At 34.6% G+C, this 16,581-nt stretch overlaps 1 protein-coding gene across 2 annotated transcripts; it reads right to left on the reverse strand.

Moving 5' to 3' along the window:
* Positions 1-156: 156 nt before the first annotated feature.
* LOC110886469 (casein kinase 1-like protein 2) lies at positions 157-6,248 on the reverse strand. 2 transcript variants are annotated; one of them, XM_022134279.2, is made up of 14 exons: positions 5,803-6,248; positions 5,668-5,708; positions 3,826-3,895; positions 3,587-3,735; positions 3,409-3,504; positions 3,246-3,316; positions 2,728-2,789; positions 2,579-2,642; positions 2,395-2,479; positions 2,179-2,305; positions 1,979-2,061; positions 1,828-1,891; positions 763-899; positions 157-641 (listed from the first exon to the last, which is right to left on the reverse strand). In XM_022134279.2, exons 1-14 carry the CDS (start codon positions 5,876-5,878, stop codon positions 393-395), a joined length of 1,374 nt encoding a protein of 457 aa, XP_021989971.1. In that variant the 5' UTR covers positions 5,879-6,248; the 3' UTR covers positions 157-392. The 2 variants fall into 2 exon arrangements, with proteins under 2 accessions (XP_021989971.1, XP_021989970.1); XM_022134278.2 differs by having other exon boundaries at positions 763-902.
* Between the last annotated feature and the right edge of the window lie 10,333 nt (positions 6,249-16,581).

Here is a 16,581-nt window from a genome sequence, read left to right on the forward strand (position 1 = left end):
GTTATAATACAGTTCTCACACTTCTGGATTAATGTACAGGATCCTCTACCAATAATCGTAAAGATCTTACATACATACTAATTTGAGAATATTTTGCTAAACTTTCATTTATGAATCATGAATACCTGAGTTCAATTTGCAGCAAATCAACACAAGAAAATAAAGGTCTCATGATGAATCAATAGATTAAAAAACATACAACCGTTGATGAACCATATTACAAAGTTGATATCCACATCAAATCATATCATCTCAGTTTCCACAAAACAACCGAAAAACATGTGTGTTTTCAAGAATTCTTTGTTATTGCATGAGCCGAGAGCTTTACTTTCGAAAAAAAACAAATTTATATGGTACATGAGTAAATGAAGCACACTCTTTTTTCACTTTGTTTAGAGATGCAGACCCTCAATACCTTTCAGAGTTGACTCAAAGTTCTTTATGTTAGTTGACCGTTTCTGGTCCGAGGATACAACTGGTGAGCTCCTTTGACCGGTGCTTGTGACCCTATGGAGAGCACCAGGGCTTGCATTTGTGGTCCGCCCGTATGACGACTCGGGCTCACCACCTGGGTCACGACTGCTAGAGACACCAGGTCGCCTTGAAGATCCACTTGATTGCAATACAATATTACTCGATAACTGCGTAGCCCAAAAAGAAACTTGTCACAGGTCATATAAATTTCAACCCTTTTGTTAGTGTAAATACTCTTTTTATTAAAAGAAAAAAATTAAAATTATTTTATAATTATTCAAAAAATACCTCTCTGCTCATGGATGGATCACTGGAAGCGGGATTTTTCTGTCGAGAAAGGGTCCCGGAATTGAAGGGCATCCCGGTATTTCTGGTTCTGGAGGGATTTGCAGAGGACCAACCAGAAGGTCTACCTTCTTCACCACCTGCTAACATTTTTATTTTTCCTTTTATAAGTAATATTAATTCAATATACCAACTATGATTACAGATTTACTATTATATACCAAACTAATGATCCAATCTTTGATGAAGCAATATGGAAGATTGTAAACACTTATATTTCGAACAGCTTTTAAAATTCGACCAATTTCCTTTTAGGCTAACTAGAATTTTGACCCGTGCCGCGCATTGCGGCGGCAACATCGCGTTTGTGACTTCGTTATACATGTAAGGATGATGACATCAACGTGCAGTGGCCGCACATGGCGTTACGCATTTTTTACATTAACGTCATTAAACATAGATAAAAAAACAGTATAACGTCTTAGACGTCACGGCGTAAAGTTAGTGTAAAGTCGTAAAAGTAATTTAGACAGTGGTGTACAAGCGTAAAAGTAATCTAGACATAAACGTGGTTAGGCATAGATAGAAAAAAAGTATAATAATGTATCGCACGTTACAGTGTAAAGTCGTAAAAATAAATTAAATAAAATGAGTTGTCAAGTTATTAAGTAAAAAAAGGCTGGCGGGTCAAAGTTGTAAATTACCAAAAGTTAGAAGCGAACGTGTAACTTACTTAAAGACGAGGATTAATAGTGTTTCATGTCAAAAGTTTGAGGGTAGGTGTGAAGTCAAAAAACCAAAACTTTTAAAATGAATTAGTAGTCTAGGGGCTAAAGTTGCTAATTGTAAAAATTGGGGGGTCAGTTTATCGGTGGAAAACCCCACCAACCATTGATTTTAAGATATGTATAAATATATGGATCTATTTATCGTCTATCAATATTCCAGATATTTGAAACGTAAACAAAAATTTCACTCTAAAGAGTAGATGAATAAGAACAGATATATCTCCCGATCAGATCGTTATAAAAATATTATATATGAACAGCTTAAGATACGAAAACTCACCTGATAGCCTACTAAGGTTGGCAGCCACAGGAGGTACACCAGAACTTGTTCCAGCACCAGTACCCTGTCAAAATAAAAGCATTATGTAATTCAATGATACCTATATAACTCCCACGTAGAAAAATATATATAAAAAAGGTAAACAACTTACGATAGCACGCGATGGAGGATTGGCAAGCTGTGATTGCTGATATTTCAAAATAGTCCAATCAAAGATGTAATCGAACTGAAAGCCTGAACCAAACAGATTAATGGCATTAATAATTAACAAAGTAAAACAAGATATTGAAACCCATTCATATGAAACACGATAAAAAACAAAGTAAAACAAGATTATCCCCAAGAACTTACCTTCACGAATAAAAAGATCACGGAAGATTCTCTTCAAGTAAGCATAATCCGGCTTATCATCGAATCTTAACGAACGGCAATAATGGAAGTAAGATGCAAACTCTGTAGGGTAGCCCCGGCATAAAGACTGCAAAAATTATAATAATCAATAATAATATATTGAAATAACACAAATGACAGTTAAAAACATCTCGGAATATTATAATAGCTATATACCTCGATAGAGGTGGAAACCTTTTTTTCACTAATTTTTTCGTACTTCTGTTTCTTGTTCCCAGCTTTTAGTCCCTGCCAGGGGAGACTACAATGTACAAAATACGTATTCAAAACCAATAATATTATATTTATACACCAAAAGGAAAGAAAGACGATATATATGTGAGGTGTATAGTATATCTACCTTCCTCTTAAGAAGTACATAAGAACATATCCAAGTGATTCCAAATCATCTCTTCTGCTTTGTTCTAAGAAATAGATACGTATAAAATATATAAGAATGATGTCATGTTGTCTTATACGTTTGAATGAGCTTGACCACCATATGCTTACCAATCCCAAGGTGAGTATTCATGCTGGCATACCTAGCTGTCCCTGTCAAATTCTTGTTCTCTCTGCATTTTTATGACATAACAGAACAAAAAACGTATGACATTATTATCTTTTATTTTTGTTCCTTTCTATTAAAACGTCACTTGTGGACGTGCATTTATGTATTCATGTGTTATTTCAAGAAACGGACAATTGTAATTCATGCATATTAGACCAAATAATATTTTATTTAGTGATAATATAGGGTAAGTTATGTAATACTGTGCTTTATATAAGCACACATCGTTGTAACCCTAATTACACAACAATTATCAATACAATCATATTTACAAGTTTATTACTTTATTTATGCACCTCACTTGAATGAGCACATCTCATCTTTATAGATAGCAAAAAGGGCGGGTTGGTAACATGTAGTATAAATCAAGTTAGGTTGACCAGTCAACACCTTTTATCACTTTTCAAATTCTTTTATAACAAACTAATGTACTATTATAAAGATTATAAAAGCTACGTACCTGTAAGGAATATGCTGATGAGTAGAAGAGTCCCTATATTTCTTTGCTAGACCAAAGTCAATAGCATAGACCTATAATTTGCAGGCATACATATATTTTACAAAACAACTCATAAAATTCAGAAACGTGCGGTGGGAAAAGAGAATAAATTATGAACAGAAACCTGGTTAGCACGCCTCCCTAAACCCATAAGGAAGTTGTCGGGTTTAATATCCCTATGCAGAAATGATTTACAGTGAATGAATTCAACACGATTGATCTGCAGCAAACAAGTTCATGAGTAAACAGAATTAAAAACATGATTTTTTTCAAAATAATAATAACAATTAAAAAAGGCATACCATCTGATCAGCAAGCATAAGAACGGTTTTCAACGACAGCTTTCTGCTACAGAAATTAAACAAATCCTCGAGACTGGGTCCCAATAAATCCAACACAAGAACATTGTAGTCTCCTTCAACACCAAACCATCTCACGTTTGGGATTCCAGCTGGCAAATTGGCAAACACACGGAGCAGTAAGAACAAAAGGTAAATATGCAGTATAAAAAAGCGAAAGAGAATTTAAAGGGGATAATTACTTCCTCCTTGTAGTATCTTGTACAGCTTTGATTCATATAGCAATTGTGGATGTTTTGTTTTGATATTTTCCTGAAAAGGAAACAACAAAACAAAATAGTTAAGCTAAACATAATAGTGTAATACGGTGTAGATATTAAGTTATAGTTTTTATTCAAATTTGCAGCAAATTAATCAAATACCACACGAGGGTAACAAACCAAAAACATAAAATTAAGACAAAACAATCACAACTTTGGTATATTTTAACTCAAATATGTACATGTATTTACTATTTAGTAGATTCTTTTATGAGCACATAAATACAAATAATTTTATTGCAAATATTAAAGATTTATATATTAATACCAGACCACTTAGCATCTAGGTCAATCAAGTATTTTGCAATCTTTAACGCATTTTAGCTCGGCTTAAATGGACACTATACACATCAAGATAATATATTTAACATTATCTTAATATAAAATTATAAATAAATGTTTCATTCAGAAAACAATGGTCAAAGTAAGGGTGGTTTTGTGTTTTTGTCATCATAAAAGTGGACAGAACCTTCTACTTTCCGTTCTCTCTATATCTTTCCATATTGTTAGGTATGCGCACGCGCAACAAACACACAATCAATGATGATCTGCAGAAAATAAACGAACACGTAAATCCCCGACGGGATTCCTCTTCTGCCGGTGACTTGAACAAGGGTGGCGGCTAAGAACCTACTGGCCAAAATCTAAATCCCTTGTGTCCGTTCATCGTTTTCTGCAGTCGATTGTTCGTGTGGGTTTGTACGCATGTTTCCTGAGTTTGAATTTCATTTTAAGCCTAACACATATTTAGAAAAAAGTTTTGAAGAGAAAATCAACCAAACCTTCCCTCCAGAACCTTTTTTTTTTCTTTTGTAAAAATAGAACAAAACTAAGTTAAATAACTCTAGAACGCATAGGTTCTCTCCATTTCTTTCCAGATCTTTCATTTCCCCTAAACTACTAATGCCGTGAAAACAAAGTTAAAAATGGAAATATCATTTACCAAAAACAATCTCTGTGGTCTCATATAAAATAACACTTTACCACATCACGGTCTTTAGTGAGACAATGTAGGCGTGTAGCATGTTTTGTTGGTTGACAGTCATACTCACCTTTAAAAAAGTCATCTTCTTGTAAAGCGCTTCACTCAAACTTGCCATAATCTTTCGAAAGTTCCATATCATAGTAAACCGTGTAATTTTGAACTTGTATTTTCCGACAATAAATTAACCATCTATCCGGTTAAAGTTTTGACCTTACTACATTGACGAAACAGCTGGCAAACACTAACATGAACACAAAGGAGGTCAACTACAGCACCTACTATTTTTTATATGTTACGTGATACATTACGATTACACCTACTCTAGATGTTTCAAACAAACAACGTTCATATACGTGCTTTATAATATTTGGGCTTTGGCCATGCATATATCCTCTTACCTCCCATGATTCAATAACTGAAACTTACAAATAACGCTAAATCCGGTTATCAGGAAACCCGTTTTCCACAAAGTATGACGATATCACAGCCAGCAAATTACTGAACCATGCATATACATTGTACCACTATTCTATTATCGAGATTACCATAATTTGTGCTTGACTGCTTGATTATAGACCACAAATTCACGATGAATACACACATCCAGATAAGGTTTTCCTCCCTATTCAGCTGGTTAAGTTATAGATGATTATGTAATTTATATTTATCTCACAGTATTAATTTCTAAATCAGGTATGATCATTTAGACCCAAACACCCTAAATGTATAGCTTAAATGAGAAAATCCTATGTGAAACTTAACAGTAATCAAATACTCACCAGCTTGATAGCAACTTCTTCATTCGTCTGAATATTAGTACCTGTAAAAAACAAACAAATTCACAACAATTAACAACACAATCTACTAAACCTCAACATATCAACAATTCAACATCAATAATCAATCAATCAAACCTAAGTAGATCTCTCCAAATGATCCGCTACCGATCTTCCGCCCTAGCCGAAACTTATTCCCCACACGAGGCTCCATCGTTCAAAACTCCAATTGTACAAATCAAAACCCTAATTCACCAAAACAGATGAAAAAAGAGCAATCCGGTCCGTCATGGCCTCATTTTTTAACAATCGGATCGGCCGATCGAGAAGAAGAAGAAGGTGTCGACGTCAGCCAGCCATGAACAGTGAGGTTGGTGCAAAATTCGGTGAAGGAGAATGAAAGGATTGGTGAAAGAGACGGATCAGGTGAATTGAGGTGATTGTGATTGTATGGTAATGAATCTGTAAGAGGTTAATTTGTTTCTTCAAAATTAAATTATTTATTTCAATGGAGGTTTAGGTTGGAATAATAATGGGATTTGGGGGAGAGAGAAAGCGAGAAGAAGAAGATGCATCGTGATATCACCCGACTCCATACCCCACCCACACTTTGATTCAACCCAAACGGGTTTTTTACCCGACCCGGTTGTTCACACAAGTTTGAACTGACACGGGTTTAGGATGGGTATTGGTAACTTAAGTTTTAGGGGATGCGGTATGGTGATGGTCCATTCTTGTAGGATGATCCGTCACGTAAGCGCCATATAAATCGGGTGTGAGGATGAGGCAAAGGGGATGGAGGTGTGGAAATAGGGGATGGGTAAAGGTGTACAAAAAAACTGGTTTTAGAACCGAAACCGGAAAAAAAACCGAAACTGGTTTTTTTTTAACCAGTTTTTTTATAACCGTTTTTTTTAACCGGTTTTTTTAACCGCCGGTTTTTATACCAGTTACTATTCTTGACTTCAAAAACCGGTTATTAACCGAACCGATTATTAAAAAACCGGTTTTTTTGGGAAAAACCGGTTAAAAACCGGTCCCAATCGGTTATACCGGTTATTGTTTTGGACCTCAAAAACCGGTTAGTAACCGGAACCGGTTATAAAAAAAACCGGTTTTTTTTTTAAACCGGTTTTTTAATAACCGATTAACCGATTTGTACACCTCTAGATGGGCCTAAATATATGTATATGTTGTATGTATATATGTGTGTGAGGGGGTTTTGTCCTATAGTGGACCGGCTTGAACGTCCGGGAGAAGCCGGGGAGGACGCCGCCGGTGGGGGAAGAAATGGGGGGAGGAGCCGCGCCGAGCCACGACGGGGGTGGGACGAAGCCCACACCGTCTAGCCTTATATTGAGTTGTAAAACTGCATCTCATACTCGGTCTAATACTCATTAGGTATATATCAAGTATAGTTACTCACTTACTTGTTGGGTATCGAACATATCCGTGGATAACAGGTATATCTTTGTTTTTTTTTTTTTTAATTATCATTGAGATTTTGAAATATAATATTTTACCCTTTTAGTTTTTGTATAATTTTATGTTCTTATCAGCTACATAAATTAACAATCCATATCACAAAAACTATTAGAATAAATCGTTGCTAGACTATGGTTAATGAAAAAATATAATTTAAAATTACAAAAAACTTAGGTTAGTTGTTCGGATGAACAGGTATTGGTTTTCGAGTGTCATTCCCATACCCATGAAATTTTCAAAACTAATCTCCTAGCATGATCATACTTGAATACCCATCCTAAATGATTCAGGTTTGCCAATTGGGTATGGGTTTGATTGTGATCCCTTTATATTTCAAAACAAACATATGAAAGAACGTTAATTGTTAGACACTAATAACCCTTTAAGTTCCACCCGTCAATATAAAACCTGATTGATGACACATTCATAACACTTTAAATTCCACCCATGAATATAAAACATGATTAATGACCCTACACATCCTCAAATTTTAAAGAAAAAAAATATTTTGTAAGTATTTGATAAAATTTAAAACATTTCCATGATAATATAGTACACTAGCTGAATTATACCGATTGAGCAATAAGTTCAAGAATTGAAGATAGTCATCAATGAGTTAGGTTTTGAATCCAAAAAGTTCCTTTATGACTGTACCATGGCAAATTGGCAATACATATTGATGACAGCCCTTTTGTGCTATGACTAGTTTGTACCATTTCAACATGACTATTGACTAGTTTGTCATATGTATTGAAATGACAACCCTTTTGTGCTATGACAATGAATTGTAGTTACTTTGTACAAATTATAAATTTTAATGATCATATGCATAACTCTTAGGTGCCCTACTCCATTTGTATTATCTCCTTTATGGTATGAGGTACGATTTAAGAGCTCCTTTTTTGAACCGTCAACTATCTTTTCAAAGATTTCTCATACATAATATGACAACTTTTGCCTCTCATGTGAACCGTTCATTTCATTTGGCTTATAGCCGATGTGTACATGTTATGGACACTTGTTAGAAAAATATTAAGGGAAATGTATTCTCATTAAATGTTGATTTAAATAGTTGTATTTATATATGTATTATATAAATAATAATTATGTGGACTTCTGTTCTCCCATGTGAGAGCTTCACAATAAATCAAACCACATTCAAATCGATTCAAATCGGAGCTAAGATGAATGATATATCAACACTCAAAGTTGTGTTGTTGAAATACCTATAGTTGTAAAAGTTGAAAGAAAATGGAAGACGTTTTGTTAACTTTTCCCACAAAATTTGAAGTGGTTCATACGGAGGATCACTCCTTGTATATTATTATATAAAGGCAAAAACTAATGGGGAGCCTAAAATGTACGGGGCACCTGCACGGTGTGGGCACTGGACAGAATGTGGCGCTGAATACGTGTGGCTCGCCAATGGCATGACTCAACCGACACGAGGTTTCAAGGCGCACAGGTGTCTGAATGCGCGAGGCGGGGGCACTAGAAGTTGCCTAGTGCGCGGGTTCAATTAAGATGCTCCTGGGTGTGCGACTAGCATAGCTCAATCAACTTAATGGGTCAAAATGTTACAATGAAGTCATGGATGAAAATGGTTTTTAGTAATGACTAGAATTAAAATGCAAATTTGGTTTCTTCTTTTGGGCGACTATTTAAATGGTCTTTTTGTTTTCAATTTCAAGTGGTGAAAATATGCACTCACAAAAACCTATCTCCAACGAATTTAGAGAGGGGTACTCTCTAATTCATTCCACCACGTTTTCCATTTCCTTTTTTTCAACAATTAAACACATTAATTTGGTGTAACCATGGGCTCGTAAGCCATCTATAGGCTATTGTACCCTTGAAGATAGACAAGTGTTCATCCAAGAGAAGACACATAATCTATAATATGTAATAAGGGACTCATGTTGTACAACACTTTGTTCATTTTTGCAGCCAAGGATAATACAAGAAGACTCGTTTGAAGCCCTTATAGAAGACAACAATTTTAATCATTTTCGTTGCGTAAAAATGTATGTATTTATGTTTGTTTTTATTATGTATTAACGGTATTGTACTATCTTCACGAATAACGAGAGCAACATTATTGTTTTAATTTAATAAAAAGTGAACCAATCTCCTAAAACACTTGCATGCACACACATGCCCATATAGTTTGTAATTTGTATAATGGGCATTTGCACGAACCTACCTTGTTTACCATGCGATATTTCTTGATAGCCATTGTACACTTATGAGACTTGGGTCCTATCAGGTTTCAAAACTACCAAACATCAACTCATCAAGAATGATATGTACACACTCTTTAATATTTAATATTTACACAACCAAATATTACTTATATTCCTCATTAAAGTTATTCTCTACAATGCATGACCTTATGGACCTCGTTTTCACTACACCGTTTCTCCAGAGAATATGGATGTCACATTTTTTTAACAACCAACCAAATCACCGGATACGTATCGTGTGATTCTCTCAACTGAGCAAATGGATCTCACATTCTTCATTTTTGTATTAATATATTAGCTTTCTCTATTGATTATAGTTGGACATGTTGCCATGATACTTGTCATTCATATGTAGTTATTGCATCTTTCTTAATCATAACATTATTTATCGGTTGTCCCATTGTTGCCCTTATCAACTTATGCTTGCCATTTATATGTAGTTACTGCACTCTTTTCGTAATAACATTGGTTATTGATTTTCCTAAACGTTAACTTGTTATATCTAGTCTAGATTGCGACAAAATATATAGTTGTTCGCAATGGTAACGTTGAACATATTTGGTTCCGTAATCTTTTTCTTGCATTAACATGTCATGATTCTTGATCCAGACAAAGTGTTACAAGCATCTCCTTTCAAGTATGAGGTATGTTAGAAAAAACGACACGAAAAGAAAAATACGTAAACATAATAACTTAACTTTGTTTTTTGGAAAAATGATAATGAACATTAAACAAACAATTTGCAGCGTGTTATGAATTTACATCGAGACAGATGGTAAACGGGCAACAAGCTACGCCGCTACCCCTTTTTGAATAGCAAAACCAAGTCTTTTAAAAACTACGTCCATAGATCTCGAGGTCATAACATTACTACGCATGACCCTTTGAACTCGACTAAGAAGGTCCACAACATCTGGAACCAGGAAACCAAAAGTATCAAAAGCAAATGAGATAAACAAGTGCTGGTTGTTAAGACACGCTTTCTCGTGTTTGGTCACTTTACCCGAAACAGTCTTTAAAGCAGCCTGACCCACTGTGAAAGTACTACTCTCTCAGCCCACAAGTGGGGAAACACTGTTAGATCCACACATGCATGTTTTCCTCCTATCTATCCAAAGACCAGATGTCGGCTGGTCGAAGGGTAGATCTCCCTTCCAACGGGTCAGTTAAGAAATTAACGGGTGCATCTTTCTTAACATAAATACCAGCGCGCTTGAATATGTAAAAAAAAAAAAAAAAAAAAAAACATCCTTAACCAAATCATGCCGGTATTTGAACTCCAGAAGCCCTCTACAATGAACTGCATGTTTCCCAAAAGAATTCAAACACACCTTATGACAAACAGGGCATGTATCTTCAACAGGAAATAGATGATGAACTTTTTAAAAGCCATATTGTTCTAGAGCTAGATATAGATGATGAATCTTAATTACCTAAATTACCGTATGTATCCAACTTTCAAACCTATAGTTTAATATGATCATATAATTTGTTGCTATGAGTTATTAATTTTTTATTTTTCCACATATCAACTGGATGTAGATTATCATATATTACGAGAAGTGTCATGTTTAAAAGTATCAATTTAAATTCTTATTAATTTGTCAAAAACAACTATCAGAACTTATTTCTGAGATATACTATGGCTTATACCATATCTTAATTTTTAATTATTGCAGGGTGTTGGGTCACGCAGGGGCGAAGTATAGAGGGGGGGCGGACCCACCGAACTTTTCGCTCAGTAGTGTTATATATGTAGTTTTCGTATAGAAATTTTTGGGTATATACGTTTTCGACCCCCGGTTCTATAAATTTTTTTGGGTATATACGTTTTCGACCCCCGGTTCTATAATTTTTTTTGGGTATATACGTTTTCGACCCCCCGTCATTCGGGTCAAGCTTTGCCACTGGTAGGGTGTTTTAGAAATATGGTTTATACGTAATGAGTTTTATTAAACTATATGTTAGATCAAATTTCTAACCTATACGGCTATACTAATTTATTTGTTGGTTCTGGTTTAAAGTCTTAACTATTTTTTTTAAAGGCGATCAACAAATATCATTAGTTTATGTAACTCGAGTTAAGGTAAAGGAAACCCGTGCGTCTACGATTCTTAATGGGCTCAAACGTATAAGATCAACATCTACAATTCCATCATTAGATTTATTTCATTTGATTTCAAAAGATACATGTTAAGATAAAATCATAAAATAGTTGCACAAAGTTTTCATTAAAGACATAATTATGTATTTTTGTGAAGTACAACTTCATACAATAAGCAATAGTCAAAAACACAATTTTAATAAGAAAAGAAAGGTAAATTATACAAGTATTTAATAAAGGACACAACTACCCCCAATCAAAACAACACTCCATTGCTACATGAACCTAAAATCTACCAATTCTACGTACAATATGTTGCATTAAGAAGAAATAATCAAGAAGAACCAAAAATTAAAGATCTTGATGGGTTGACTACTTGACCGAACCATCATGGGCTATAGAAGGTCCGACCACACTTGCATTTCCATCCCTCTGGCTCATAGTTTGAGTACTCTATGCTCACACTTACTTGACCACCATTGGTCGGCACTTGTGTTGCTTCACACGGACTGCACCCATAGCACTTGTGTTTACAACTCGGTGGGCTTGATCCTATTCTTCTCTCAACCACACTTCCACCCTTCAAAGCACACCAAGATTTCAACTTTTTCAAATTTTGAAACATACCCATTAGTCAACACACACCAAGATTGTATCTTTTTCAACTTTCGAAACATACCCATTAGTTAAAACACACCAAGATTTCAACTTTTTCAAATTTTGAAACATACCCATTAGTCAAAACACACCAAGATTGTATCTTTTTCAACTTTTGAAACATACCCATTAGTCAAAACACACCAAGATTGTATCTTGTTCAACTTTTGAAACATACCCATTCATGGCCGGCCCGGGGGTGGGCGGGGAGGACCACCGGCCAGGGCCCGATATTTAGAGGGACACGTTTTTTTATGAAAAAAACCCAATATGTATATGTAAAAAAGTTTTTTATATGGTACACTCATACAAACACCAACATAGGCCCCCTTACAAAACTATTTCTTAGGGGACTAGGGGTGGTTCACTAGTGATAGAATTTATCACTCACAAGCACCAATCAAGTTTCGCCATGTCATTGACCATTTTTCCATCACTCACAACCATTTTTAGTGGGGGTGGTCATCACTCACCACCACACCCAACAATTTCCCCCCAACCAACAAATACCCTCACAAAAATAAACCATAACGCGTTGTCACCATCACGAAAATGATTAACGCGTGGAAGATTAACGCGTTGAAGTGGTAGCGGCGGCGGCCCATCACGCGTTGATGTTTGTTTCCGTTATAGAATAACGGAGTGCCCCGGCACCTCTTATGGTTTAGATTAGTTATTAACCCCTTTGGTATTAGGTTTAGACCTTTAGTGAGCCTAATACCCAATTTCGTTAAGGACTAAGGGCACATTTTTTTGAGCTCGAACAGGGTATACGAATTCTCAGGGCCGGCCCTGTTAACCCATTAGTCAAAACACACCAAGATTTAAACTTTTTCAAATTTTGAAACATACCCATTAGTCAAAACACACCAAGATTTAAACTTTTTCAACTTTTGCAACACACCCATTAGTCAAAACGGTCAAAGGAGAGAGAAACACATATACAACATACCTGTTCTAAACCCATGGTCAGTTCTTGTGGAGGAATTGCAGTAAAAAGAGCAGAAGCTGGTGTCAAATGCCTGCATTTTACACTCAGAACATGCACCATTATCACAAGAATGATAAAGATTCTTGATTTCATTCCTTTTGAGGGTTGGTGATAACTGATTAAGTGATTATGATGACAGTATGGTAAAAGCTTGGATCTTTATGAGTAAATATAGATACAGATTTATTTGTATGTATATATACTGTGAGAGAAGGACCCCTACATGACAAATGAGATGAAGAAAAGTCCAAAGATTTCATTGGGATTCTACCATGCAGTAATTGCTTGATTTGGAGTGGTGATAGGGAGTGATCAGGTGTGCAGCTGGATGTTGCTTATCAGTCAAGTGATTCTATCATTCTAGTACCCACAAGAAATGTGGGACCCGGTTGGGAGTAGTGTGGGCCGGGTTAGGGAGGTCCGGGTCATTCTTATCAACGGCTAGCATTGACTCTTAAGTCTATAACGGATCTCAAGATCCTAAATAGAACATGTTCAAGTTTTATAGACCCAAGTTGTCCCAACTGTTTTTTTTTTTTTTTTTTTTTTTTTTTTAATTTAGTTGTTTTATTATATAATATTTTTGGTATGATGATTCAATAATGCTTCTTAGGTAATATCCCGTCATCCATTTCTTGATATAGAGATAATGGAAAAAAAAAGTAAAAGTTATAGTTATATTGGTGTTTTTTTTTATTTTTTAAAAATTAATTTTATATTTTTCTTTGTATCCTTTTTTAGTTTTTATTTTCACCTGTTAATATGATTTAACCAAAGCTCTTATCATTTCATTTGACATGATTACAAGATGGTACTAACTAATAAAATATTATGTAATTGGTTTGTTTTGGCGAGATTTATAAAAAATTATCTGTCATTTGTTGGAAAAAAAAATATATTATAAGTAACAAAAATCAAAGGCTGATGACGTTATACTTGCAAAGCAAAGATCTCCCGTCAAAAGCTGCCTGTGCAATACTCTCAAAGATGCCTACTTTAAAGTATTTAGTTACATTTAAAGTTTTATGTTTAGATTTTTAATTATTCCTCTTAACATATGATTTACATAAGTTAAAATTATCTTTTTCAGACACTTCACCAAATATTTTGTTTACAAAAATTTTATTCATTTATTATTTATAACTATACATCCTCACTTTCATATTCTCCAGTCTTTTCATCTTTTTCATTCAATTTCTTTAGTCTCAAGCTAGTATGTAGAACTATTTTTGTTGATTGGAGACGAGAGATAAGAAAAATAAGACAATTGAAAAGACACCAACAAAAAAAAGGTTCGTTTGATCTCGAATATTGATTGATTTAATTGTTATCAACTCATGAGATATTACTCGTAATCACAAACGAACACTAAATAGACATGCTAAGATTTTAAGTATGTGCGGATTAGGATTGAGATATTTGACACAAATAAATATAAATGCCGTGTTCGAGTTCACTTATTTAATATATTAACCCACCAAAATCTTTGTAACACTTGAATTGAGGCTCCTGTGTATTTATTTAGTGCAAAAGAATGTGCACATAAAAAATGATGTTTTAATTAAAGATTTTTTTTTCTAAGGGGAGGGGGGTGGTCACTAGTGACCATTTTTTCATCACTCACAATATCCAATCATGTTCCGCCATGTCAGCAATCATTTTTCCATCACTCATAACATTTTTTAGTGGGGGTGGTCATCACTCACCACCACACCCAACAATTTCCCCCAACCAACAATTACCCTCACAAATAAAACCATCACGGTGTGGAAAAATTAACGAAATCATGTTTTCGTTATACTATAACGCGTTATAGTTTCTTGTGGGGGTGGGAAAATGGAAGTTTAACGCGTGATCATTTGTTCCCGTGATAAAATAACGTGGGTGCCCGTGTGCTCTGATGTGAATGTTGAGTATTTTTCAGCTAAATAAGGGATTGCTTGTATTTCAAGAAGAAGAATGCAACCCTATGTCTCAAACCAGTAAAAAAAGAAAGGTCAGTTTATTCTCGAGTTTTACATGTTGACCTTATTATATAAACAAATATTATTTTACATAAACTTTGATGTAAAATAATCATTTAGAAATTGGATGTTTTCTTTTAACATTTGTATAATTAAATCAAGTGGCATGTAAATAACTGGTTACATAATTTGATCGCTTTAAAGCAAAACATAATAATAAATATTAAGAATTAATAAAAATCAAATCAATTGTTTCTTTTAATACCAAGTGACAACTCATTGGATTGGAGGACCACTGTTGTCATCGGTTTCTCACAGTTGTACCCGGACCAACCCCCACCCCCATGCTCTGTCGACTCAACTGGCTGTGAGGTAGTCAAGTGTTGTCAAACCCTCATTAGTTTATTATCATTTTATTTTAGTATAGCCTTTTAGTTAGTAATTGTCTTGTATAGCCATTTAAAATAAAACAGCATGCATTGTATAACCGATTCAAAACACAGAATGTCAAAATCATATGATACAACGTCTCAACCGTGTCGGCTTGGTGGATTGACGGGTTACGATCTGGTAGGTTGAAATGTTCAACCCGAACAGTTTAACCCATATTTTTTAATGAGTCATATAAGTCACCGATTTTTATAAGCGAGTTGTTGGGTTTTAAGCGGGTTATGGATAACATGTTTAATGATAAGTATGAGTGTGACAAATAAACAATATAATGTGTCAAAACTAACATTATTATAACTAACCATGTAAGATAGAAACGCAAAAAAAAAACAAAAATATAAATAAACTTTTTTCTAAATAGTTAAACGGATTACTGAGTCAACCCAACCCGTTTTTAATACGGGTCAACCTGAACCCGACCCGTTTTTAAAACGGGTCGTGTTAGTCGACCCAAACCTGTTTTTCATGTCGGGTTCGGGTCTAGTTGGTAGGTCGTGTAAAGAATTGCCGCCTCTAGTTGTCGTCTTTAGTGCATTGGTAATAGTGAGAGAGAATAAGGCGTATACATTTATAGAACCACTAGGTTATAACCCGGAAATTTTCCGGGTAGGAAAATTTAATTTACAACAAATAAAAGTATAAAAATAACACTTTTAACATCTAAAGTATCATCTTTCCATTTTCTCCACCATAAATTTTTAATTAGGTTTCTTAAACTTTTTCTTGTTGTAAAGAGCCATAAAAACATACAAAAGCAAGAATGTATATTAATCATGTATATTTTTTTTAGTATAACGGATTATTTTTTAAAAATTTATATACACGTATAGACAATAATGGATTATTTTTTAAAAATTTATGTTGTGGTTAGCCACTCTCATTTTTTTAGCCTAACTATTGATAGAACATAATCAAATCTATAATATGCTAAATCTGATGAGGAAAAGGAGAGTTGCAAAGATTATTTTGGCCTGCTGCTCATCGATTAGAGCTACCTACATAATGTACACATTCACACCCACA

Source organism: Helianthus annuus, chromosome 10, assembly GCF_002127325.2.
Source record: "Helianthus annuus cultivar XRQ/B chromosome 10, HanXRQr2.0-SUNRISE, whole genome shotgun sequence".
NCBI lineage: Eukaryota > Viridiplantae > Streptophyta > Magnoliopsida > Asterales > Asteraceae > Helianthus > Helianthus annuus.

Bases quoted from the DNA above. Each gene is read 5' to 3' on its own strand.
- LOC110886469 (XM_022134278.2), bottom strand. From the start codon at position 5,878: ATGGAGCCTCGTGTGGGGAATAAGTTTCGGCTAGGGCGGAAGATCGGT. The intron at 5,709-5,802 runs GTTTGATTGATT...TGTTTTTTACAG, and splicing joins ATTTGGAGAGATCTACTTAG to GTACTAATATTCAGACGAAT. The intron at 2,062-2,178 runs GTAAGTTCTTGG...TGTTTGGTTCAG, and splicing joins TGATCTTTTTATTCGTGAAG to GCTTTCAGTTCGATTACATC.